We start from the raw sequence: 27,536 nt of genomic DNA, 5'->3' as shown, positions 1-27,536 counted from the left end.
GCTGTGGCCAGCAATCAGTGCTTGCCATGCCTCACACCCCACCCGTAACCCACTTCAGGGGTTATGGCTGGGGCCTTCCAGAAGAGTCCCTAAAACATCGAGGAAATAAAAAACATCTTGTGGCCAGCACTGCACCACGAACACTGTGAATTTTATTAACGCTCAAGGGCAGAAGAACAAAAGAAAAGCAGAACGCCCGCATCTGCTCAGCAGACTGAAGCCTCCTCCGGGCGCTTCTCCTCCGGGGTGTCTGAAAACGTCCCTGCGCGCTCCAAGCCCACGGCCCTCATCCCGCTCCAGAGCCAAACCCGCGGCGGCTCCGGGAACGCCCCGAGCGTCGCTCCCGCCTCCCCGTCCGCCCTCAGCCCCGCCCGGCGCGTTCCGGCCCGGCCATGGCGGGAGAGGGCGAGGAGGTTCTGGCGGCCTTCGTGGCCCTGCACGGGGCCGCGCTCCGCGCATCGCGGGTCCCCACGCAATACTGGGAGAGCCTGAGCCGCAAACTGCGCGGAGAGGTGGGTGAGCGGTGCTGGGGGCGGCTCCGCACGGGAGAGCGGCGCTGAGGGGGCAGCCCCTAGCCGGGGGAGAGCGCCGCTGAGGGAGCAGCTCCGAGCCGGGGAAGAATGCCGCTGAGGGAGCAGCCCCTAGCCGGGGGAGAGCGCCGCTGAGGGAGCAACCCCGAGATGGGGGCGAGCGGAAGCCGTGGGAGTGGCCGTGGAGAGCCGTGCTGAGGGCAGCCCCTGTAGCCCTGGGTGAGGGAGAGAGGAGAGTCACGAGAGTCAAGGGATAGTGGAAAAGGCACGGTGCGGATTGTGTTACCGAGACTGCGTCTCGGATCTGTAAAAGACGTCAGGTGTTTTGTGCATATCTGATTTCGTCTTTTTGTTGTCAGCGTAAAGTTTGGAAGCGTTTGGAAAGCCTGGTAACTAGAGACATAATATTGGAGAGAGATGATGAATCGAAAAAAACCACAGCACTCTACCAGCTTCAAAGAAAAAAATTATATCTGTCCCAGGCAAATGCAAGACAGTGTCCTCAGCCCTTCAGCTTTTTATGCTAAAGAGAATTAAGAAAAAACAGCAACGGTAGTAGTATTAGACTCAGGATGTCATATCTTAATCCACTATGATTTGGATTGGCTTTTGCCTGATTTTTAATTTTTTTCCAGTTCACTTCCACACAGATCTGCCCTGCGGTCAGTCACTTATAACTGTGCAGAGCTCGGCCAGCTCATCTCATGTGTGCATGAGTTACCTGGCTTGGGCAGTTTTCTTCAGATGAAGCTGACTCCTGGCCCTGAACTAAAGGGAATGTGGAGGCACAGGCGCACTGCAGGGTGGAGTATCCCTTTTCACCTTTGTAACAACCATCTGCTTGTTTCCTAGAGCTTTGTGATGAGAAAGGGAAGAGAAACAAAGACAAGAAAATGAGTGATTTTAAACAGATTGTAAAGATACGGGTTGTATTTAGACTTTTTTTTTTTTTCAGTTTGTACATCTGCAGCCCAGTCTCAGTGATCAGGAGAGCTGTCTTTGATTTGTGGGGGTAAAGGAATAAGGATCTGAGGCAGGAAAGAGACATAACCCAAAACCTTTCATCTGGAGAATTGAGAGTGCTTGAGGGAGTCTGGAGAAGTCGACCTGGAGAAGAAAATATGAATGAGGTGAACTTCTAGTTCTGGGGAGAGAAAGAGATGTGATAACGGCAGAAAGCAACGAGTGGAGGTCTGCTGGAAGGCAGGATAAGCAATGAAGAAATGGGTGAGATGGGGTGAGAAGTTTGAACTGGTAGTATAGGATGGTAGGGAAGGTGAGGGAATTGCCATTTAACATCCGGTATGGGTAAAGTAATTTCAAATTACCTGAATGCTTCTTTTCCCCATCTCAGCTTCAAAGTAGGAACAAGAGAAAAGCATTGCAAGTCATGATACGAGTGTTTATAGTCAGGAAAGGTCTGAGTATGTTCCTGCTGCTTTCAGTCTGTTGTGTGGTAGTGTTAATAACAGGAATATGTGTTTATTACAGAGAAGATTACAGAAAATCTATACTATCTCAAGCATATGCCCGGTCACAAACTCCTTGCGGAATTGCACCTTCCTCAGTAAGTATTCATGCAAGGAACTTGGAGCAGGAGTATCTGCTGCTCTGCTTAGGTAGGAGGATATGAGAAGGGGTGTCCTGGAAAAGAGTGGAACAGAAGGCAGTATAAAGCTGCCAAGGAAACCCAGTGTTGAGCTGTTAAACACAAAGCTGTTATGTTTCCACGTGCCAGTATGGAGCTGGAGGTAGCAAACTGAATCTGTGCTGTGACCTAATGCAGGCTTGAGATTTGTGACTTGTGGCTGAAATCCTTGCTTGTTAGCAGCTTTGCTGGAAGGGTGTAATATGAGAGGGTAAAACCATAGAGTGAGAAGAGATCCGTGGTGCTGATGTTTTTACGGAGGCTGAGATGAGGAAAGGCAGAAGGAAGAAAGCACGTGTATTAAGTTGTTTGTCCTGGGGCCAGTTCTCATAAGCCCTAGAAAAACACTTAATACACCCAAGGATAGCTCAGCTACACTTTGGGGGCATAAAATAAGCAGGATGGCTTCTGCTGTGGTGTTAGAAACAAAAAAGGTTTAATAAAGGCAAAATAACAAATAGAAAAACTCGAGCCAGGTACAGACGTCTGCCCCTGGTAGAAACACTTCACACAAAAGCCCCTCTTCTCTTTTGTTCCGTCCTTTTCTACTTGATTGATCAGGCGGGACTTTTTGGCTTCTATCCAATTAGGTGTTCTCTGGTGTTTGGTGAAGTCCCTGAGGCCCTATGAGGTGGCTTTCCACCTAACAGTTGAGAGAAGCTTCTGGGCTTCTTTCCTTTTTTGGGGGACAAAGGTTAGTTTTGCCACTCTGTCATTAGGGGGCACATTCCTACACACGTGCCCTAAGGCAGCAGACTGCTCCTGCTGCTTCCTTTTACTTGCAGTAGTGGCTGAGCAGGCTTTTCTGCACTCAAGGTCCCAGTGTGTGTGAAAAAAGAGATTTAATTATTTCAGTGAGCTTTGGAAGATAAAGCAAGCTGCTGAGAGTGCTTGTTTCTACTGCTGCAGCTTCTGATTTTTGCCCAGAAGAAGGGCAAAAGGATATTGAGAAAATTGGGATGTCCAGGAAAAGTTACTATGAAGAGTGCTGTGGACTGGGATAACCTCTTGAGGAGGTAGAGACAGAGCTACAGGACCTTACTTAGAATTGGACCATGCAGAATGGCTGGAGGAGCAGCAGTAAAGAAGGAAAAGGAGGTGAGAGGAAGGGGTGAAACGGTTTTGGGAATGTAGGTAATAAAGTATAACTCAGGGGGCAAAACCCCAGGGCAGTGTAGACCATAGGATAAGTTTCTTTGTTACATGTCTTAAATGGGAGGAATTTTTCATTTGTCCTAACCTGCTGCAAAGATTAAAACTTTCTAGCATAGAACTTGAAAAATTTGCATCTGTAAAACAGAGAAAAATATCTCTTGCATCAATACCTCTAGAACCCAGCCCAAGCAGCTGTTTTCCAACACTGTCATACATATTTCAACATACAGAGTGAATGCACCCTCCCTCCGCTGTGTACACCAAAGCCTGTGAGAAGGGGAGGGTTTGGGTTGTTTTTTTTTTAATTTACCTTGGGATCTGCTGGAGCAGGTTTCCTTCTGAGAGCATTATGCAATTGGATTGCTCATTCAAAACATGGTATAACTGCTAGATTGGTAAACTTGCCTTTATTTATTCGTTTTGCATTTAGCATTCAGTGTCTGTTGGGAGGAAATTCTTTTTGTGTTTCTGGCAGAAACTTGAAAAATAAAATCTGTGCATGTGTAATCATTCACTATAAGTGCTCAAATTTTATTTCTAGTGTAGTGGTTGCTTCTTATGCTCTTGGATAAATTGTGTATAGTATGTTTATAAGTGTGGAAAATACAGTGCCTGCATCTAATTTTATTAATAATCTTTTCTTTTTCTATTTCAGCCATACACTAAGTTATTTTGCAGCCTTCTCTGTATTGCAGGAAGATTTTTGTAGCCCTCAGATGTTTCTGGCTAAAGACTGCTTAGAGTTTCATGCCAGTTAGAAATGGAGGCTCTTAATTAATTTCTGGAAGGAATGCAGCATGATAATACTGCTGGATTTTATTTTCCAGAGCAGTGGAGGGCAGCCAGTTGCTCAGAGGTTACCTGTGCCCTTCAAAGCAGTTTGCAGTGTGCCTTAAAAGAATTTGCTGAACATGTCTTTGTGGTAATTATCATGACATGTGCCTGCTTTGGTATCAAGTTCTCTGGTTTGCTGGGGTTGGTTAGGTGGTAACTGTGCTGAACATGAAGAGGGTAGGATTTTGCCCAAACATGTTTTGCTTGCAAGCAGTTGTGCCACTGGAATGTGTTGGTACCCTTTTGCTGTCTAGAGGTTATTGATTGCACTGGCGGAATACTTAATGTGAGCCCTCCCAGTTCTGCTTCAAGCCAGAGATTACTTTTCAGATTGGTTTTGTGATCTTATCCAGCTGGTTCTTGCTTAAGGCGCTTACTTAAGATTCCCTTAATGGAGCTGCTGTGTTGCTAGGTTCAGTGTGACAGCCTGGCTCAGAGGGAGGAAGGAAGAGAGGAGACACAAAACTGTCTGTGTATCCACACTGACAACGATGTGCTTCTGCCAAACCCATCAGTGAACTGTTGAACTGCTTGTACTATCAGTTATGAGTTTAAAAAACAACAAAACCCTCACAAAAAGCCACTGATTAAGGTGGTCTTGAGGTGCTGCTGCTGAAAGAAGTGTGATTTGCTTTGGGTGAGGAATACACATAGTTCACTTTTACAAGGTTATAAATTCTCTAGGAGAAATTTTTCATTAAGTAATTTTGTAAAGGTATTAAAAGTGGAGATTTTTTGCTGAATGCAACTGCTACAGCCTTTGGTATCTGATAATTTGTCAGAGGGAAAGACCAAAACTTTGGCTTAGGGCATTTGGAATCCCTTCGTTTTTCAGTCTTGAGATGATACTTAATACAAAAAAATAAAATAAAATAAAAATGCAATAGCTTCCCCTTAGTGTTGTGGAGGAACTTGGTATTCATTGTGGGTGTTTGGTAAATGGGTGGAGCCTGTCCTGAGGGAAGGCTAAAGCCGAGTCAACCGCTGGCTGGCCTCCTGTCCCTCTCACAAAACTTCTTAAGACAAAAGCCACTGTGGAAAACACAGGCAGTGCCACGCTGCAGCACATTCTAAGTGGCTCCCCTGAGTCACACTTACACTTTTCATTTTCTGATGACTCCCAGTCACTTGTCTGTCGCTTCTTTGCTGGCTAATGAGGATGTTGTTGAGGATGGCCCTTGATCCAGGCAGGAGCACTGTAGTGTCACTTCAGGGAAGAGTGGAATGTGTTTCCTGGCACACTGCTTTTGCTGGTTGCCATGGGCTGGGATTAGCATTTGTGCCCTAAGCCAGACCAGGGAGCTCGCCCAGATGGGAGCCAATCTGACAAGAATTAGTTGTGAGCACAGGGAAGGGCTCTTGCTTTTGCTGGGACCTGCCTGCAGCTACATGAAATTCAATAACTACGAATTTTCAAGGCAACCATGCAGAGACTTAAAAACGCATTGGAGGCTACTGTTAGAACAGCAAGAGGGTTTCATACTGCTTACTACTGAGTAATGTTATCCTCTTCTAGCAACTGGAAAACTAGAAATAAATTGAAATTGCTATTTTGATACCTGATGAAAGAAACTAAGTTTCTGATTTTTTTAATAGGTGTGGTTTTAATCTCTAGTAAGTTTGTTTGAAGAGTAATTTTCTTTACCCTAAAAAAACACATATGTATGTATTAGCCAACACACTGTTAGCATCTCCTTAGCATTTAGCTAAGAAGCTGTGTGCTAAGGAGGAACTGTTAGCAATTATTAGCATCCAGAAGGCATCCCTGCCCACGGCAGCAGGGATGGAACTGAGGTGATCATTAAGGTCCCTTCTAACCCAAGACATTCTATGATTGCCATGTCATCATGGCCCCCTCCCCTTGGCTTCTGCCATCCCAGAGGAAAATATCATCCCCTGTTCCTCAGAAGGGAATTTCAGATACTTCTCCACTTGGATCTGATATGTGAACTGTGGCTTAAGATGAGAAGTAGCTGTTGTTCTCCTGCTGACTTCCTCCCTGTAGTGGTGGATACTCCCTCTTTGAGCAGCTGTCTGCTTTTACTAGGTGGCCTTTCTTCACAATTGTGGAGTTGATTTCCTCACCCTCCTGTTGAGGCTTAGCAAAAATAATTGTCCTATAGAAACACTCACATGAACAAATGAAAGCTTGTTATTGCCACTGGCATTTTACAGCTAAGTTGTCAATATATAGAAGTAATGATTTTTAATAATGTGGCATTGCAGGCTATGTGTTGAACCATTGCAGGTTTGGAGTGTTGAACCAGTAATTCAAGAGCTCACACTTTAGACCTTTCTCCCTCCCTGGTTCTTTTTAGTCATATTAGATTGAGGCAAAAGATTTGTTTGCCCATGCCTGGTTTATTAGGTAGTGTGTGAGTGATTCTAGAAAAATAATTCACTCTGAAAAATTTCAACAGTCTTTTGAGGCTTTACCTATTTTTATCTTCCTAAAAGCATGTGTTCACTTTGAAATGATGAAAGTGGTCAGCAGGGTCTTGGTTCTGCCAGATATGCAAGCCTGCTGTTTGGCAAGGGAGCCTTGTGTGGTGACTGCCCTCATTTTTTTATGTTCTGGATGGAGTTGTTGCATCCAGAGTGGCAAGAATGTAAACAAACCCCTATCAGCACCTTAGTAGACATAAGTGTTTGAAACTTAACTTTGTATATAGCAGTATAAGAAATCTCCCAATTTACCTGGGGGTGAGTGGGCACTGATAGTTCCTTTTATAGGGAAAGAAGAGAGAGGAAGGAGAGATTTCTTAACTGGTTCAGAACTCAATTGGGGAAAGCTCTTTTCCTTCAGGGACTTTAATGTGCTTTAGTATGGTTGTGGAGTATGGGTAACACTCGGTTTTGCAAGTCTTAAATTACTGATTTTAGCAAAGGTTGAGCAAGGGTATTCTGTTTTCAGCCTCTAAAATTCTTAATGAGGCGTTAAACTGATAGACAATCATTAGTAGACCTGCTGGTGCCAAAGAAATCAACAAAGCTTCCTGCCAGTATTAACTAAAGAAACTTCCCAAACAAACAGTTCTGTTAAAATGTGAAAGAATAAATAAATGTGAAAGAAGAAATAAATGTTGTTCATTCATCTCTTAAGTTAAAAACGCCATTTCTGATCAGACTACAGGGAAGAAATGTCTCAGGTGTGTCATTGTGCTTATCAGTGTGCTGCCTTACCCAGTTGCATGATATTTTGTGCACTTTCCATCTCAGATATTTGATGCTGGTGACTACTTTGGAATAATGCAAGTAGAAGAGGTGGATGAGGAGGAAGAAGTTGATGAAGAAATGGAAGAACAATTGAAAAAGAAACCAAATCCTGGAAATGGACCTTGTTTCAAAGTTATTGTAACAAATGAGAATGGACTTCAGGCCTCCAATCCTGATAGGTGAGTTGTGATTTTGAAAATAGTGTTCAGTCTTTGGGTAGTGTGAAACCCTAAAATAATAATGACAGCTTGCTTTGAGACTTGTTGCAACCTATTCAGAAATCCTCTTTTCCACCTCTAAGACATAACTTCATGTTTGAGGAGAGATGCATCCCTTGCAAAGGGTACTGGGAGCACAAGTATTTTAATATGGCTCCTTTTTAAATCATGCAGGAAGATACTTAGAAATTGGTTTTTAGTAAACTCAGGGAGGAAACTAAGGAAAAAGCCACCTTGAAATTATTTCTGCAGATATAAAGCAAACCTTTGTGTCTGCAAGACTGTATGCCTGTGGGGAAAAGAAAAAAACTAAAGAAATACTTGTGATCTCCACAAATCTCATGCCAAGAACATACTCACAGTAATATTCTGTGGGCTTACATTTCCTTCAGTTGGCTAAAGTATAATTCAAGAGAGGTCGTGTGTATGTGTGTGGAGTTGAATGTATCAAGTTACTGTTCTTATGCTTACAAACCAGCTTATCTGTCATGAATGTAAGACTAGGAGGCATAAAGTATAGTATAAAGTTGTGTAAGAAACAACTTTATATTATAGTACTGCTTTTTGTGTTCTTACTGGTTTCAAACATAGAACCGGGTACATTCATAAAAAGCAGTGAGATGAAATCATCTCTGCTGGAGATCAAAATTCAATTCTGCTCAGTTCTGTAAAACTTCTGTGAGACCGTTCATACTTTTTACATCTTAGGTAAACATGCAAAACCTAAACATTTAAATTAAGCTTAATGAGTAAAACCAACAAAGATTCATAGGTATGTGCCTTTAATACCCCTGCCTTAACTTAAGTAATCACTGTTCTAAATCTGAGAATACACTTGAATTATTAAGTTCAAAATCAGCTCCTGTGATAATCTTGGGCTTCCTCGTAGCATTCAGGTGTTTGAATATGGGAGCAGAACACCAGCACAGCTGTTTGCTAACATTTTGAAAGAGCTTGACCTTAGCATTCTCTGGAGTCTTTAATTTTAAAATCAAATGAGGTTTCATGTGTGTGTGGAATCTGGGATACAATAATTGTTCAACCATATTTGCCCTATGCGACAGCTGACATGTTTTTAGCTTTCTGAAATGTTTGGTGTTTTTGTGTAGTTTGGGGATTTTGCTATCAAGTAGAATTCAGATTTTTCTCTGTATTGGTTCAGCCAGATGATATCACCAAAATGTGAAGAACCCTTCTGTTTGAAAAACTGTGTCTTTTTCTAAAAGTCATGCAGCCTAAACAAGGGTTAAACTTGTCAAGGGAAGCTGTGCCAGATATGTATGGTTTTCTTTTGGGTTAGATGGTAATTTTTTTTAAGCAATGCAGTTTTTTGTAAAAATAATTTGGTGACACACCCATCCCCACCCAAAGAAAAAAAAAACAAACAAATAGAAACTATCAAGAAACTATCAAAACTTATTGCTCATTTTCTTTTAATAGCATATACAGGCTTCTGATGATCAGACTTCTCCACCTGGTTTTACAGATGACAGTAGATGTCACAAACCCTGTGGCTAGCAATGTCCTCAAGTAATTTTTCAACACAGTGCATTGTTTTCCTGGTTAAGGCAAGAATATCAGGTTGATGCAGTAGTGTTATTAGTGATAAAAAGGGAAGGCATTTGTGTTCTTGGCTTTTAAAGGGAATAAGCTCACAAATTGAGTGCCTGTTTTTTATCTGCTCCTCATTTTCATGGAAATGCTCACTAATGCACCATAAGCTTTCTAGCGCAAAACCAGAGTGCTGGAAAGTTGCTCCTGCAATGCCACAGTGTGTGCTCAGGGAGTGACTTTGTGACTAAGAGCAGATTAGCTATCAGACTTATCTCCAGGGAAAGGCAGCTTTTGTTCAGAGCATATGTCTGTGTGTGAGAGAGCCCCGGGGCGTTACACCACCCTGGAGTGTAATGCCACCCAAACTCTCCTGCAGCGTGTTCCTCATCGACCACGCCTGGACCTACCGTGCAGAGCACGCACGGCACCAGCTGCGCCACGTGCCCGGCCTGCTGCACAGGATGGCCAACCTCGTGGGCATCCCCTTCCATGGAGAGGTCCCGGACGAGGGCAGCATCGAGCAGGTGCTGCAGGAAATGTGGAAGTACAGCCAGACCTACCAGCTCTCTCAAGGTGTAAGACTGTATGGGATGCTAAAAATTTTGGGGTGGATATGTTCCAGTACTTGAATATTAACAGAGATCCTTACAGGCATTCCTTCTAATTGGAAGAAGAGCAGATGCTACTTTTCAGGTGTGTGATTAACACCATACCAGATTTGGTCACCCTGACATAAATAAGGCAGGAGATCTTTCTCCTTTTCAATGCCTTTATTAAAGAGATTCAGCTCAGGTGGGGAGAAATCGACGGGTCGCGCCCACACCGCCGCTGTCCCCAAGAGTGGCACGGAGGAGGAGGGTGATGCAGCTCTGTCCGCTGGTCTGCAGGCAGAGCTGGGGACTGCGTCCTCACGGGAGATTCGCAGATTCCTGCTTTTCGGTCCAACACTCCGGGTCCCCTCCTTAGTGAACATCCTTTTAGGTCAGGGTGTGAAGCAAAAAGGATCCAAGCAGGCACTGGACTTCACGCCCATCTTTAGACATCACCTAGGGTCCCCTAATTCTATATTGGTTTGTTGTTTTTAGGGGTTTTCTAGGAAAACGGGAAAATTTTGGAGCGGGTCATTTCTCATTTGCATACGTGGTCCCAGGCCACTCCTATTCTCCTGGGCTGCGTGTCCAGGTGTAGCTCCGGGGCAAGCATTGGGAGGACAATGGCTAAATCACCAACCATTAACGGGCAATTAAAGAACTCTTTACAATTAAGCTAATTTAACAGCAACTGGTCCCACCGTTTTTTTCTCTGTAACCTTAAACAAAAATAGGTATATTTTTATTTATAACAACCCTGCCCTCTGTAGTCCTTCGGCACTGTACCAACATGTCTTGAGCCTTTAAACACCTTCAAGTGCACATATGCCATTTTTGAGGGAATACAGCAGCCCTTGGAGAGCAGGTGAAAACCCTGTTGTAGGGTTTGCAGTGGAGCTCCAATGTTTTTTTGAGTCTTTTGAATTAAAGAAGAGAAAGGTGAATTCTTTGGCCTCAGCCATATGCACAATGGGCAGGGCTAGTCCTGAGCAGTGAGAGCATGATCAAACTGCCCCTATTAGCTCAGGGACTTGATATTGTTCTCTGGACTGGTCATCTTTATCATTAAAGCTCAAATTTAACTCACAGTAGAATCAGGTCTGAAAAATCCCTGAGAAGGGCATTCATTGTGACTTTTTCCTTAAATGAAAGGGAAATCTGAGGAGTATCTCTGAGTCTTTCTCTCCTATCTCTTTGTTTCTCAATTTGTCATGAACAGCTTGTGAGTGAAATGGAATTATCTGTGTTACCGCTTGAAAAGTGATTTTCCAGAAGACAGTTAATTCAGCCTGTAGCTGAACTTGTCGTCTGTTCACTTTTCTGGGAAATACCTCAAGTCTAGTGTCTCTACTCCTTTTCTGCCTCCATAAAAAGGCCACAGTAGCGCTACCAAGCAATTTAAAGTTTCTTTTCTCATTCAGGATTTTTTTGTGAGAGTGTTGCAGGAAGGGGTGGGCGCTTTGATGATGCAGCCTCAACACTTGCAGCCAGCTGTTGTTGCAGGTGGCAGTGTTGCTCTCGTTCACTCTTAAACTTGAAACGCTTCTTAGCTGATGGCTTCTGAGAGAAACTGAAGGAAAACTAATCCTGCCAAGCAGCCTTCTGCTAGTTTAGCTGTCTTAAGCAGCTGGTTTGGTTCACGGAAAGCGGGTCTGGTAGGCAGTAGCAGTAGCACAAGAAAGAGGAGGCTGAAGCAGGAATCTGAGAAGTGGTGTAGAATGCTGTCAGTGCCTCTGTCTCATGGAGCTTTTCCTGCAGTCCATGTGTGCGAGATGTCCCCCTCTGTTTATTCATACAGACTGCAGAGGAGAAGGTTCCTGTCTGGTACATCATGGATGAATTTGGATCACGCATTCAGCATTCAGACCAGCCGAGTTTTGCAGCAGCACCTCTGTTTTATATGCCTCAGCAAATTGCTTACACGGTTCTCTGGCCTTTGAGAGACCTTGAAACTGGTGGTAAGTGTGTGTCTGAGGAGCTGGGGTTTTCTTTAAAGCTTGCAATAGAAAATCGGCCTGTTCTTACAACATCATTGAACATTTCACAGTAGAACAAATGTTTCAAGATCAAAATGGCTGCATTCTTTTAACACTGTCAAATATAAAAGTTCTCGCTGTCTGTTATTTCTGTATTTTAGGATAGAGACTTTTTACCAGTCCAAAAATTTTGCTATTGTTTTATTGACAGAGAATTTAAATCTTACATCACAACCTTAGTGAAACTGCAAATTCAGTCATCTGAGGACTTTAAAAAAAATCCCTTAAAATCTATGTTTGTAGCTTTGAGTCAGAAAGTCAGGCTCTGAAAGTTGGGAAACACCAGGCCAATGATTATTCCATCCATATATATTTATTCCATTCCATATATATTTCAGGGGCCACCCTATGCCTCCATCACGTGGAGAAGATAAACATCCTAAATAATACTTCTTTTATCACGTTTCTTTAATTATCTCTAATTTTTCATTTAAATAACAAAAGTTGTGCTGTTATTGACTGTACAGCTGTCATTTGAGGATTTTTAGTGGGAAATGAAAGGCAGTTCCTAAAGGTTCTGCTGGTTTTGCTGCAGATGAAGTTACTCGTGATTATGCTTATGGGGAGACGGATCGCCTGATCAGGAAGTGTGTTTTGTTACCCTGGGTGCCTACTGAAGTGTTGGATGTCAGCTGTTCTACTCCAGAGCCACCAGATGAGTATTACCAGGTATGATTTTGACAAGTTAATTCCATATCTTTTTTAAGAGGAGGCAGTGTCTAGAAAAGCATTGCAAGAACTCTGATTTTGCTTCTTTTTAAAGACTGATTCAGAGGACAGCTATTAAAATTAAAAAAAAAAAACAAAACAACAAAACAATTCAAAGCACAATGAAACAAGAAATGTCTTGTATGTAATATCTAAGTATTTAAATACTGGAGCAACATAAATGAGTTTTAATATTTTATGCTGTATTGCATGACTATTTTTGTAAACACACTACAATATACTTCATATGAGGCATCCATCTTCCAAGTAGATGTTTGATACATTGCCCAATAGGCTTATTAATTGAATTTGTTATTGTAGCGTTCCTGTTCAGTCTTGAATTACAGAAATATTTGTTTTATTATTTTAAGAAAAGTTGAATTTTTCAGACTGGATGCTAGGCTATGTTGTGGTTTAGAGCCATTAAATATTGCGGCAGAAACATTTTTAATTTGATGGCATTCTTCTAAAGTACTCATTCAGTTTGTTTCCTTTCTTATAAATGTTAGGAGTGTTTTAAGGATGTGAAATGAATATTTGGAATCTCCTTGTCATGAGCAATGTCTACATGAGATTCACATTTTAGAAAAATGAGGAAACTGTTGCCTATGAGGATGCTGTACTGGCTGCTAACAGCATTCAAAATATAGCTTCTATACCCCAACTCTCTGTTTCTTTATGGTGAATGAGAGGCAGAAAATGCTCTATCCAGCTTGTTATTAACAATATCTAGTCAGAAGTGAAGTTAAATAAAGTTGTACACTTATGATAGCTAGGCTATCTTGTAACCTAAGGCAGATTGGTTGTTTGGGATTTTGCATTTTTGGAAGAGCTGTACTTTGCATTAACAGAGGAACAGTAATGCACCCGGAGTTTGTCTTACATGTATTCTCTTGGCAAAAGTGCCTTGGTCTCAGAGAAGGCAACTTTTGCATGTTTTAATTCCGTTTTGGTACGATCAGGTCAAGTTAAAGAACTGCGTGTGGAAAATGAGTCCAGTATCCTCCTTTACCATTCTGCCTTAAAAACATCTTTTCAACGTAGCTTTTTTTTAAAACTGTTTCTGCCACTCAGCTGTTGAGGAGAGATGAGAGCTCTACTGATGCTAGAACCAACCAACAGAACTTTCAACTACTGCTAGATTCTAGAGTAAAAGAAAGTCCCTGAGCTACTCCTCACCGGTCTGTCTCAGCTGGTGACAGACCAGTGAGGAGTAGCTCAGGGCATGCCACATCCCTAGACACCAAAGGTGACACAGCTAGAAAGAGATACCGTGTTGTTGACAGTTCTCATTATATGTAAAATAATGAGAGAGTTGTGACAGCAACATTCTGACTTAACTTTTTATTACCTATTTTTTATTCTGTTACCTAATTCTGGTTTCCAGCACAGAGCACAAAGACTGTAACTTAGATGATATGGTGGTGATGATGAGGCAATGATTGCAGAAACAAGTGTCAGGGGAGGCAGCTTCTAATGAAATGTCTGGGATGGAGGAAGTATCTCATGGGACTAGGGAGATTTCAACAGCTCCCTGGGTTTGAGATGCAAAAAACACAGTAATGCATCCTCTGGAACTGTTCTGAGAATTGTATTCTTCTCACCATAAAAGTACAGGCTCCTTTCTTTTTCTGGAGTGACTACAAGAGTTATTTTGTACTTGTCCTGTCCAATCTGTTTTAAGTGATGTCTAAGATCTTTGATTACCGTTGTGGTTTTGTTTGTTTTTCCACTTATGTAGGATTTCATTGCTATACCAGCCTTAAAGGTGAAGATGTACATCTGTGGCTGGACAGACAGACACCTCACTGCAACTTATGACAGTCTGGATCAACTGGAATTCAAAGAGCTGTTGTACAGCAGCAGCTGCTTTTCCTTATCGAGATGCACTTCTCATGTCCGAGAGTTTCTGAGAGCTGCTTCCTTTTGCAGAGCATCAGCAGTGATGCAGAAGTGTATTTCCTTTTAGCAGTCAGAGGGGGGCTGTACAGGATGGAGAGAGACTTTGCAGGCATGGTTACTGCTGAAGCTGCAAAAAACATTTTGCTCATTTTCACACGAGCAGAATTGGCTTCCAACGTCCTATAATTTTTTTTAGTCATCTGTAACAAAGTATCACAACTAAATGATCAGTCTTCCAGTTTACTGGAAATAAAACAGCTTTGTCTTCTATTGTATATGGTTGGCTGTGATTTGAGGATTTTTTTTTTCATGTTTAGGGGACAAGAATTTCTCAGGGTCATACAGCAGTGTTGATGTGCCCTGGTCTTGAAGCCTTATTTCTTACTTTTTACTGTTAGAATTTCCTTCTGCCTCTGCTCTTGTACTGAGTTTTTTTTTCTGTACTTAGTACACAACCTAATAGAATTGTCAAAATGTAACTTTACTGAAATTCACTTGCACCAAAGAGAATGGAGTAAGACATGCAGTGGACTCATCCGTTCTGCTTAGAATTAACTTTTTGTGGTTTTCTGTTTTCTAGGCAATTTTAGCAGAAAACAAGGAACAACTTCCTGTAGCGATAAATCCACCCGTTTATGCCAAAGACAAAGTTTTCAAGTACGTATCCACAAACAAAATGTTTTCTTACCACAATTATGTGTGGTAATTGCAGTGTGTTCTGGCTGAACAGCCTTTTCCATCTTTGACCAACAGAGGCAAGTTAAAGATGGGTTTATATGGAGCCACTTGCCTAAAATTCTGACTTATTAGTTGCTCCTGTTGGATTTATTCTTCAAAGCGGACGAATTGTCTCTTACACAATTTCTAAAAAATAAATGTACTTTGGTTTTTTGTTTCTTTTTTTAGTAAGTGCCACATTCTGGGTGAAAGAAAAGTTGCATCATATTTTAGCACTAATTTACACAGTGTTGTTTTCACTAAGTATGTTTTAAGGTGTAGAAGAGGCACTAAAGACTTGTCTTCTGCGTTATAGCATGTATGTCTATAGGGATTGCTCTGTGCTCTGTAGATAACAGACTATTCCCCTTGTTCAGATGGCATTGCCAAACAGGAATCCTATAAAAACCTGAGATGTTTTAAATTGGACATGTGTGTGCTACAAAAATGGGCCGTATGCTGTGAAACCATTTCAGAAGAAATCTGGAAGAACATTGCAAAGATAAGGGATTTTTTTTTGAGCAAAACCAGTGGTGCTACATGGCCAGGCTGCCTTGTTACTGGTTTTATTCCAGAAGAACAAACCATTGCATAGCATGTGCTGTGAGTTGCACTTCTGGGGTGTTCGTAGGTTGACACTGGGGTCACAGTTCTTGCTTGAAACCTTTTGCTTAAATGGTAAAGTTGCACTAAAATGTATTTGGTAGGTGGACTCACACACCAGCTTCTTGTGTTGATTTGTTACTCCCTGGATGAACTTTACTTGAGAAGAACTACTGAAAAGCAAGTTACTTCTTGTGGAGAGGCATTTGTTAACTTGCCCAGTGGTAGTCAAGGTTCCATTTGTAGTTGAAATCTCTGGTTACATGACTGTGAGGATAAGCAAAAGCTGATATTTTTTGTCTGATGTACTCAGATACAGGAGTCAAAGGCAGATACATTCTCATAGAGGCAGAAAGCAATACTGAGGATGTTGGGAAACACTGATATATTCTTCACTGCTTACCTCTTTAGTTTGTATCTTACATTTCAAATGAATGGCATTCACATTAGGCAAGGAAGGAGGGGGACACACATAAAATTCTTCCTGCTCTTCTTCTAAGGAATTTAATCCACACCCAGTCAATGTACTCTTAAGGGCTTCCCTCTCTTTTCCTTTATCTTGTTTATATCTGGACAGAAGGCTGTAAGGTCTTTCTCATGCTCTGAATTTTGTGTACTAATGTTCCTCCACAGGTAGAGCAGCAGCATCTCAGAGTCCAGATGACTTGAGTGGGAGCTGCAGCCTTCCAGTGCTCTTGGCCTTCTCTAAAGGTTTTAGGGCTGTCACCTTGGGCAGACAGATGGGAACATGTGGAGCTGGGTAGATGGGTGTAGCCTGTTAATAAGGTTTTTGCTCTCCTTTGTGGATTGCTGCTGTTTTAGAGGATTCAGAAGAAATTCAAGTTGCAAAGTTTAGAACCTGGAACAAACTCTTAGTCATCTTTTATCCAAGCAGAGTTAAAACAGAGAGTGGAAGAGCAAATAAATGTTTAACCTGAACCCTGAAAAGCAGGGGAGGGAGTACAAGTACTTTGATACAGCAAAATTATAGGTTTAATTAGGTCTTGTAGCATAGTAACTGCTGCCCTTGGGTGATTGTTCTATCCAGCTGTGCTGATTGCTGAATGGAAAAAAAGAATCAAATAACTAAATGCTTCAAAGATGGATTTATTAGGAAAAGTCTTTCCAGTTTGTGTTGGGCTTGATCATCTCTGTTTCTTTTGATCTTTCATGTTTCTCTTCAGCTACATCAGTTACTATTTTAAAATGTCCAAAGAGCTGTTATGAGGCAACTCTTTGTTTTGGTTGGTCTTCTCAGCTCTGTGCTGTGGGAGTTGGTTCTCATAACTGCTTCTTGGCTTTAAATATTTTGAGTTTAAAGTTAAGTAACATCTAAACCTATTTGTCTTCCTTTTATCATTTCACTGAATGTCATCTTTAATCCCAGACTTCATAGCATCCCTACCAGGACTTCAGTGAGACCAGGGGAAGGTATGGTTAGCTGGCTTCATCAGTTCAGTGTATCACTGATACTGGACTAAAAGGTCCAAAATAGCTTGGCTGATAATACAAGATTGCAGTGGAGATGTTCTGCCCTCTGCCAAAGTCAGAATGAGACTTCCTTACCTGTCTGTATCTTTTTGTCATATTACCATTATATTACCTTAGAACAAATGAAATTACCTTATTTCCTCTCCAATCTTAACCTCCCTCATCTTATTGCAATGATGTTCCTGCACTTAAAGCTAAATTGAGCTCCCCTATTTCTTTTGTGCTGCATTTTAAGCAAGTCTTCAAATACATAATCCTGAGGGCTCTGGCACTGGATCTTTGTAGGATGGTGACTTGTAGGGTGTTTGTAAGGAACCAATTTGGTACTTTATGAACAACTTCAGTTTTAGTAGTTCTTGTGCTGCATGTGTTCTTTTTTGCCTATTTGTTTGGAGATTTTGGATGCTTCAGGGCTTTGTTACAGCATTATATAATTGGCCTTTTATCTTTAGGTCACCACTTTGATTTCCTCTTGCTCCAGCAAGGACTAACAGTTGCTCCAAACCTGTGGCTGTTAGGGGAGCTTGTAGGTTTGGCAACACTTGTAGTGGATCCAGTACACCAGATTTGGTATTACACTTTCCCCTGGTGTGCAGACTTAAAAGGAGAAGCCAAGGAGCCACAAATTTCAGGAAGAAATGCTAGTGGGACTCTGTGGAAATACTAATTTTGTTCTGTTGGAACAATGAGGAAGAACTGGTGGCTTCTTTCAACAGGCTGATTCCCTTTATCCAGAGTGAAGTTGTCTCTCTCAATTATCGGCTTCAGCATAAATAGTATAACTATTGTAATATCTCACACATGGAGCTATGCAAAGTACCTTACATACTTTGTTTTTTAAAGAATTTATTTTCCCCTGTGACTGGACTATTTCTGCAGTTCATCTTTTTAGAGAAGTGTCTCTCAGGGGAATATATTTTCCAATTGGTTAGTAGTGGAGGAGGAGTGGAAAGTTCTACAACTGATAAGAATAGACCTGGAGAGGAGGAAGAATACAGTAGTTTCTCATGGAAAAAATTAGTCATTTTTTATTCTGTTTAAATGTCTCCTTGCCATGAGAATGATATAAAAAACAGTCTTGCTTTTTGAGTTAACATGCTGAATTCTGAATTAAGTGGCCTCACAGCTATAAAGTCATCAAAATAACCATTATTTCTCTCTGCTTATTTTAGCATCCAAGTCACTGGTTTTATTTGAGAAGGAAATTTCCCAAGATGCACAACAACTTACCTCATTATTGGTTACATTCTGAAATGTCTGTCAGGTCTGAGTTGGGATTTTGTGTGATTTTTAAATGGGGTTGAGAGGGAATTTGTATCAAGCCTCAAAGTTTTGTGTATTCCCAGCATATACCTACTTTCATATGTTTGGGTTATTTACAGTTCTGATCAAACAAAAATAATCTTCTGAAGCTACAAAATTAAGCTGACAGTATTTCCTATGACTTTCTTTCATGTGGATGACAGCAGGTTGATTTTTAGAGCTCTTTCAGGAGTGCAGGTATTCACAAGGCCACTCTCACTTCTGGATATTTCATGTAGAACAGTGAATTCATGTTACTGCTTCTGTGTCAGGGGTTTAGTCATCATCTTCTGAACTGTTATTTTTATGAAGCAGTCAGAGCTACCTTTGAGATTACTATCTCAAAATAGATAATTTTTAGGTAATCTCTCACAAGTTTTTAATCTATCCCACTTCAATTTAAGTTGTTTTTGTGAATCAAGAAGAGATTGTCACAGAGAGTGTATACAGGAAAAACGTAAAAGTTTTTTTTTCTATTCAAGCATTAATTGATCTGTTTCAGGAACTAAACTGACATTTTTCTTCTTTCATGTGCTTCTTTCTTCTAGGGTTTTCACAGACATTCAGCAAGTCCTCAACAACCTGGCACATCCCCGTTTTGTATTCACAGACAACGAGGGAGAAGCAGACATCCTCTACAACTTCTCACACTTCAAAGATTATAGGTTAATTAATTATAGGATTCATTATTCCCCTGATAATACTTCTTTTTAAACTTCTTTTGTATAAGAATTGTGTTCCAAAGGCCTTCCCAACCTTCCCCCTTCACCAAGCACTTGTTTGCTTTGTAGGAAGCTAAGTGAGGAGAAGCCTGAGGTAATGGTGAATCAGTTCCCATGTGAGAACCTCCTGACTGTCAAAGACTGCTTGGCATCCATTGCTAGACGAGCTGGAGGACCAGATGGGCCCAGGTGGTTGCCTCGGACTTTCAACCTCCAGACAGAATTGCCTCAGTTCATCAGCTGCTTCCAGCAACGTGACAGAAGGTGACTTGTGTGTTTCCTCTTCCTTAGGTTTTGTCCTGTCTTGATCTCACTTTCCTCAAAGACCAGGAGCCTACATTTTAGTCTTGGCAGCTGTTGCACTACCATGATTTAGCTCTTGCTGCATTTATATTCAAGTGATTTTTACCTGAAAAGTGGGGGATTTTTAGGTTTTTATTTTAGGTAAGAGTAGTTAAGCAATGCCGTTTGAAACCCAGAAACTTTGCTGTGATTTGAATACATAGTTGAAGTCCTTTGCTCTTTTCTTAGTCAGCATCTTGCCTCTTGTGTTTAACAGATATACACAGCCTCAAAATGTGTTTGCAACAAGTGTGGGATTTTTTTTCCAGGGGACAGTAGCAGTTGTTCTTGCACTTAAGCCAGACTGGAAAACGTTTAAAGTACTTGGGTTCTGTAAGGTTATGAAAGTAGAATTTAATTTTTAGACTGAAGCAGTTGTGGAGCTTTAGGGTTTTAAATCCACACTTCTGCTGCAGCTCCCTTGGATGGAAATTATGATTTCTCTTCTTGTAAGAGAGAAAGAGAGCATTAGCTGCTGCTCTTCTGTCTGGCATGGAGTACTCTGGTTGAAAGGTTGCTGCTTTGGTGACACCTGTTTATTATGGTGACACCTGCCAGGTGTCATTTGGCCATTATTTGCTATACATAGTCTCTCATGGACTGGCGTTGACCAGAAGAGAGCACACCTGCCACTTGTCCCTAGTGTGTGGTGGTTTAATTCCTTTTCAACATCAAGGACTGACAGTGCAAGCAGTGTGTATGTAAGCTTAATGGGAAGGAGGTGGTAGGAATTTTCAAACAAACAAAACAGAAGTTAAATGCTGTCTTCAGTTCACGTTATGATGCTTTAATAGCATCACCCTGTCCTGACTTGGAAAGATAGATGGAAAGACCAGCATACTGCTGGACTTTCTCAAGGATATCTCAAAGAATTTTGCCCCAGGAGATGTCTGGGTGCTAGGAAGTGAGACAATGGTGGTGTGTTTTTATTTTCCTGTAGTGTGAACTGTTGATACACTGTGAAGTTTTTTCCCAAAGAGATGAGTTCTCGTGTCATTTAATGTGAATGATTTTGAGGTGTCAGTAGGGACCAACTTGGAAAATTGCACACTAGCCTGCCAGAGTGTTCTCAGGCTCCTGGCAGAACGAGTCCATACCATGACTTGCTTGTGCATGTTCACGGTGATGCTGTTGATGGGTTGTTTTTCTCTTTTGATGGAGTCAGATGCAGTAGAAGGAGATAAACAGTGAGACCGAGTTAGGCCGTAACTGAAAAAAAAATTGTGAAAGATACCACTGCCTTTTCTCTCCCTTATTCCTAAGACCTACTCCTCCCAGCTGACAGCAAAAGTCTTACTTCTTGGAGTGTAGCCCACAGCTTTATAAAGTATTTTCAGGAGAAGATGTGGATCAAGCCAAATGGATATTCAGCCAGATGAGTGAGGTGGATACTTACAGGTATTGCTCTCTCTCTTTCTCTCCCAGAGGAGAAGATAATCACTGGATATGCAAACCATGGAACCTGGCCAGAAGTCTGGATACCCACATCACCAACCACCTGAACAGTATCATCAGGCACAGGGAAAGCAGCCCAAAGGTGAGAGGGCATAGCTTTGAATGGGATTTAAAAAGCAGAGCTGAAAAAACTGCTTTGTAGAAGGAGGTCTGAAAATACAAAGGAAATGTATTCTTCAAAATTCATATGCTGGCCATAAGCATATAGTTCAGAGTAGATTCAGTTGCAAATTGGTAAACTCCAGTTGTTGCAGTGATGAACTCAGAGACTGATGTTGTCTTATGTAAAGAATAAAACTTGCCCTGGCAATAAGGGATACTCCGGCATGTTTCTGCTGTAATGCCAGTCCTCAGGCTGGCAGACAAACGCACTGGCTATAGTTAGCATTGTTCATCAATTTGGGAGCATTATTGGTTCTGTCCCCTGGTTGGTTGTTATTGCTCTGCTCAGTGGCACAAAGGACCACCCTTGACAACAAGAGATGAATTACAGAGCTTTTTACAGAGAGCCTGCAACATCCAGCTGTACCTCATTGTGTGTGAGCACTGGAGCTTGCTTCAGCACCATTTGTTGGTGACATGTTGACTGCATGTGTTTTCTGGGGTACAGAAATGCACACAGAATTGCTTCACAATTGTTGCAAAACAGCAAGGTCACCAGAGTTAGAAATCTGTGATTTTTAAAAATGAGAACGTCCCGGCCTCCATGTTTCCACACCCTGTAGTCAGAGTGTGACAGAAAGCAACGTTGTCTATTTGTGCACCTTTCTGAGGAAAAGCTGAAATGCAGGCAGGGCTGCCCTAAAGTCACTGAGGTGCAGTGACACTTGCATTTCACCTGAGCTGTTCCACGTGCTGTGCTGTAGGTGGTGTGCAAATACATCGAGGAGCCAGTGCTGTTTGAGCGCGAGGACGTGGGGCTGGTGAAGTTCGATGTGCGCTACGTGGTGCTGCTGCGCTCCGTGCAGCCTCTGCGGCTCTACAGCTACGATGTGTTCTGGCTGCGCTTTTCCAACAGGTGCTCACCCCCCCTCACAGGCTGCACCTGCTGACACTGGATCCCTTAAACTGAGGAGTTGTTCTGTTCCTTAGGGCATTTTCACTTGATGACTTGGATGACTATGAGAAGCACTTCACTGTCATGAATTATGCTCCTGGTGTGACATTGAAACAGGTAAGCAAGCAGCCCAAAACACTCCCTCACCTTTCTGTTGGTGGAAAAATTTTCTGGTGCCTGCTGTTAGCAAATAGTCTGTTTCACATCCACTTCAACAGGGTGTTCAAAATACCAAAGTCCTAAGCAAATACTTTCCTAGACGCTTTCCCCTCTTTACCCCAGTCATCGGTGGTCATCTGAGGTAATACAAACCTACGTTCTGAATGGAACCCACATTGACAGAGACAAAAAAAGAACTATAAAAAATGGTGGCTTGTCATTGTCAAAGCCTTAGTATGATCTTTTACAACAAGAAATCCTGGAACAAGGAAGGTGTTCACGAGCTGTCTTAATTCCCTAGTTCTCTACTTGCATTTGTATGAATTGCAAATACATTTCATGTTCCATTCTCTTGTCATTCCTGACCAAGACAGCTTTTGATGTTACTAAACTGTTTTAGGTGCACTGTGAAGACTTTATTCCTCTGTTTGAAAAACAATATCCTGAGTATCCTTGGACAACAGTACAAGTAAGTCAGCAACTCATCTTTCTCATGTAAATGTTCATTATCTGTTTTGGGGTTTTTTTACTCAGTAAACCAGCTTTTCCAAACGTCTTGGGTTGTTAAGGTTTCTTTTCTTAGAAGGCATATTTCATGTGTATCACAAAGGAGATCATATATTAACCTTTACTTCAGAACTTTGTGTAATTTGCCTTCAAATACTTGATTGTTTGAGGACTGTATTTTATAATTTGAGAATTTTACTTCATGATCACACTATTATAATTCTTTATGTTGGACTTAGCAATACAGCCAGCCCTGACTACTCTCAAGTGCAGAGTTTCCTGCTGCAGCCCCTAGCTTCTCTGTGTTAGAAGCCTTGCCAGAGCCCTGTCCCTGCTCCTTGCAGAGATGACTTTTCACAAGAACACAGATGGTTCTCTCATACCAGAGCGTCTTTTGATTGTAAAAAGGAAACTCCAAATACTACAGTTCCGTAAAACATGCAGGAAGGCAGATGAGGGCCTTCTCATTGATTTTAATTTTTCCTGTGATTCATACTTGAAAGAAAAAACTGAATGTGAAGATCTGGTTCAGAAACATGCACAAAACTGAATTCTTTCATTCTTCCATATTTATTAGGAGCTGGAAGAAACAGAGTGAATGATAGCTGAGCCTTTATATGTGCATATTCATTCAAAAGTGCATAAATTATCCAACTGTGACTTGATTTCCTAAATCAACTCACATTTATTTTAACTAGACCCTTGTATACTCAAAATATGACAGGGTTTAAAATAGTCTGAAAGAGACTACAAGGGGTGAAAAGAGAGATGTCAAAATATATCCCGTAGGTTATCCAAAGTAGTACACTGTACAGAAAATAGAGGGAATGGTTCACTGCAGCATAAATTCAATGCTAAAACTCACATCTCTGTGTTCTTCCTGGTTTATTTCATTTCAAGATTGGATATCTGACTGTTTTTCAAAATACCTATGTAATGCATTCTTAAAATTTCCATGTCCTCCCCATGTTTCTTAGGGGTATGAACAGGTAGAAGATTTTTCATTGCAGAACAGAACAAAACAAAGCAAGAATACAACTGAATAGGCAGGAAAAAAAGCAAGAACTTCACAATTGTACTTCTGGTCTTCACAGAACTCTCCTAGGTTTTCTTTTTCCTCTCCTATACACATAAGTGCAATATTTGGCATAATGCCTGAGAAGTGGGTTAATTCTAATGTTAAATGCACTCTTTTTAGGATTACCATAGTACTCAGTGGCTCCCCAGAAAAGTCCATGGATATTGCCTGGTGCTGAGTTCTTTCTCTGTGCTGGCATTAGGTCTAAATGCACATTTTGGAAGCCTGTACTGTGCAAATGTTCATCTGCTGTGTAGTGCAATTGATACAAACCCTTTCAAACACTGCATGAATGAAGTGATTAGAAACATGTATGTTGCTTTTATGGAACCTCACTGCTCATTCAGAATTCACTGCTTTTTCTGTTATTAGGCAAGTATTTTTAAGACATTTGCTGAATTGTTCCAAGTTGCTACATCTAAGCCTGCCCCTCTTGGCATCTGCAATTATCCATCTTCAAGAGCAATATATGCCATTGACTTGATGCTTAAATGGGACACCAGCAGAGATGGTGAGAAGCTCTTTACTTGAATGTTGAATTGTTTATGTTGGTGGACCTTTTCAGAAATCTGTTTTCTGTGCCTCCCACTGACACCTGAAGTTGCGAATCTATGGGGATAGCATCTGCCTTGTTGCTTAACAGGAGTGATGCAGCTGCCAGCTGCTGGGCTGCATCCTTCTTTCCCTGCTGCTGTTGTTCTCTGTTTGGAGAAAAACAGAGCAAAACAACAGAGGGGTGGGGGGGATCCAAAAGAATCCAGTCAAACCACCACATACACAAAAACCCCAAACAAATGTCTGAAATACTCAACTCTATGAAAACCTTGGAAACATCTAATTGTCTGTGGCTTTCAGGCTTGGAGCAGTGTTCAGTGCACTGTGACTTATTACGGCAGGGAAGGGACCACATTCACTATTTCAGTGCTGTTGATGTCCTCAGGGCTGACATTCAGCTGTTACCAAGTCTCTGCAAGAACATGTGAGTGAGACTTCTTCATGTCAGTGCCACAGCATGGCTGCCTACCTGAAGCCTTTCTTCCAGGCAGCTGTGGAGGATGGAGGACTGGTAGCAAAGTCTACCAGATAGACTGAATCATTTGTTGTCTCACTAGGAGGCTCAGAAATGTTCTGTAAATGTCCCTGACCCAGACATGTGTTTCTTGTAGAGGTAAAAAAGTAGCAGAGGCACCAACAAAAAGAGAACTGCCAGGGAGTGTTGAAGAGAGCTGAGCATACTCTTCTTGTGGTACTGGGTTTTCTGGGACACAGGAGAAGTTGATTGCCTGTGCCCAAGTTTGCCTGCAGAGCAATTAGATGTGTGTTGGGTGAGTGCCCCATGGCCACTGCTGCAGGGACTGATTCTGTGAAGATTGAGTTGCTTTCATGGAGGGAAGTGATTGAGAAACAGAAGATATAAAATGGAGCCTTTGCTGCTTAGATGAGGTGGAGCAAGAGGTTGAATGTGCTTTGCTATGTCCACACTGGATCCTCTTTCACCTGTCCCAGAGGTGTCCTGAATGGGATAAGCAAAGCAGCTCATAAACATTACTAGATTAAGGAAAACTACTGTAGTAAAAGAACCAACCTCACATTACATGCCTGGCTGAACATGAACTGCACAGGTCCTTGGTCTTTTGAAGGTGAAGGGTGATGCCAGTGGCAATGCTGTAAAGCTGTGAGCAGCCTCTGAACAAAGAGATTTGTTGCTCCTGTGCAAATCACAGTAGGATTTACTTATCCATCAGAAGGTTGTTCCCTCACTTAACAATCTCAACACCAGACGTGAAACAAAATCCTTTGGTTTTCTCTGCATAGAATGCATTTGATTCAGAGCTGATGAAGTTTTAAGAGAAAATTAAATTTCCTGACTTCCTTTAGGAGTGGCATGAAGTGGCAGATGGGAGTGGCTGCAGTTAAAGGAACAGGACCGCTAAATACCTAGGAGGTTTAAGAAAGCAAGGTTTGTACTGAAATGTGAGAAGCAGAGTTTACTTGAAGATGTTTGAAATTGACAAACAAAACAGCTGATTCAGGGAGATCATATTGAATGGCTGCAAATTCTCATTCCAGAGGAGGCATTGAATTAGCACAGTGGTTGCAGAATCTGTTGGATAATTGTCCTCTGGATAATGATGGTAGAAAATACTTCTGTTCCTCCAATAAACACCAACCCACTGAAACAAAAACACCCTACTAGCTTGGCAGTTTGGGTCACAAAAGATGCTTTTTCCAATAATTTTCCATAATTTCCGGATTAAAGACAAATAGTGATTTGGGATCTTTGTAGAGCTTGTATTAAGCAGCAGTGTTTGTCTTTGCCTTGACAGGGAAAAGAATTATGCAGCCTCAGATCTTGGAGGTGAACTTTAATCCTGACTGTGACAGAGCCTGCAAATACCACCCTACCTTTTTTAATGATGTCTTCAGCACCCTATTTCTGGATGACACCGACAACTGCCATGTGACACGCATTGTGTAACTACAGGAGATTTGACTCCATCAATTTCCTTGTCAGATATGCTTAACAGCACGATTTATATTTCAGTTCTATGAGCTGCTGATGCAACTGTTTTCCTGTACTGATCACCAGGGGAAAAAATTGTATCAGAAGAATATGCCTATAATGTATTGATAATCCCTTTGTCTGCATTGTCCTTGTCTTGCTTTTGTTCTTTCTGTAAAACCTTGTTGTGTGTTGACAAAGTGTCTTGTTTATTGAATATTGGAGACCTCAAAGTAGGACTTGTTTTTCAGGTAGCCTGATTGCTTGCTTGCTGGGAAACGTTGCACAAGTTCCTTGTGTCAACATTAAAACTGTAATTTACTGAATCATGTTGGGGTTTGCATGTCTCTTTCTTATCAACCCCTCCTATACAAAGATCTAAAAGGTTCTGGTGGGTGGGAAATAATAATAATAATAATAATAATAATAATAATAATAATAATAATAATAAGGCATTTCAGTGCAATTAACTATGGGGATAATGAGACTAAAGATTTTATGGATCGTCCTATTTTCCTTATTTTAAAAGAGAGAAAACAACCCCACAGCATTTTGGAAGCTTTTACTGATGGCTGTCATCCTTAGCCTGCCCCTTAAAGAAACCAGATTTTTGAGGATGTGAGCAGGAGGCAATGTCTGAAGCAGCACAGAAGAAATAAGGAATTTTGAAAACTCTGCTAGAACCCCAAACAGTCTTTGGACTAAATAGGGCCTAAGAGAGAGGTATTTGGCAGTGGGGTGCCCATTTGAAATCTTTCCTAATCTTTCCTCAAATCAAGGCCACTTGGCTGAAATTTAGCTATTTTATGTGCAAGCTGAAAAAATTCTGCCTGCCACGACATATATATTGTATGGGTAGTAATTATTTAAGCTAGATTGCAACAATTAGGATGTGCTTGAGAGGAAAGTACCATTATAAAATTGTGTGTTCTAAACCTTGCTTCCAGCTTTGCAAACATGCAGCAACGTTGTCCCTCACAATCAGGAACATAAAGGAATATCTGAGGCTATTTCAGGCTGGTCTGCAGGAACCTGCTTTGTTCCACTGACTGGAGCATAGGCTGGAGAAATAAACTTGGGAAAATCCAGTTGCTGTGGAGATGAGGCAGAAGGGAGAGCGGGGTTGCACAGCCAGAAGTGATGCTCACACCATGCTGGCCTGCTGCTCAGGGGAATCCGAAATGGTTTGGGCTCCTTACTTAAATTTGA

The 27,536-nt window shown here is 41.5% G+C and overlaps 1 protein-coding gene across 2 annotated transcripts; it reads left to right on the top strand.

Moving 5' to 3' along the window:
- The first annotated feature begins 378 nt into the window (after nucleotides 1–378).
- On the top strand, nucleotides 379–26,653 carry TTLL12 (tubulin tyrosine ligase like 12). 2 transcript variants are annotated; one of them, XM_041426763.1, is made up of 14 exons: nucleotides 379–512; nucleotides 7,387–7,562; nucleotides 9,532–9,730; nucleotides 11,544–11,703; nucleotides 12,317–12,450; nucleotides 14,972–15,048; nucleotides 19,053–19,169; nucleotides 19,296–19,490; nucleotides 20,994–21,105; nucleotides 21,890–22,041; nucleotides 22,116–22,197; nucleotides 22,640–22,708; nucleotides 24,197–24,335; nucleotides 26,152–26,653. In XM_041426763.1, exons 1-14 carry the CDS (start codon nucleotides 393–395, stop codon nucleotides 26,301–26,303), a joined length of 1,884 nt encoding a protein of 627 aa, XP_041282697.1. In that variant the 5' UTR covers nucleotides 379–392; the 3' UTR covers nucleotides 26,304–26,653. The 2 variants fall into 2 exon arrangements, with proteins under 2 accessions (XP_041282697.1, XP_041282700.1); XM_041426766.1 differs by lacking the exon at nucleotides 379–512 and adding an exon at nucleotides 3,105–3,276.
- The last annotated feature ends 883 nt before the right edge of the window (nucleotides 26,654–27,536 follow it).

This window comes from Onychostruthus taczanowskii, unplaced genomic scaffold (genome assembly GCF_017590055.1).
Source record: "Onychostruthus taczanowskii isolate IOZ18803 unplaced genomic scaffold, ASM1759005v1 scaffold95, whole genome shotgun sequence".
Taxonomy (NCBI): domain Eukaryota; kingdom Metazoa; phylum Chordata; class Aves; order Passeriformes; family Passeridae; genus Onychostruthus; species Onychostruthus taczanowskii.
The sequence above is the reverse complement of the archived record's forward strand: the minus strand, read 5'-3'. Positions and strand labels throughout refer to the sequence as shown.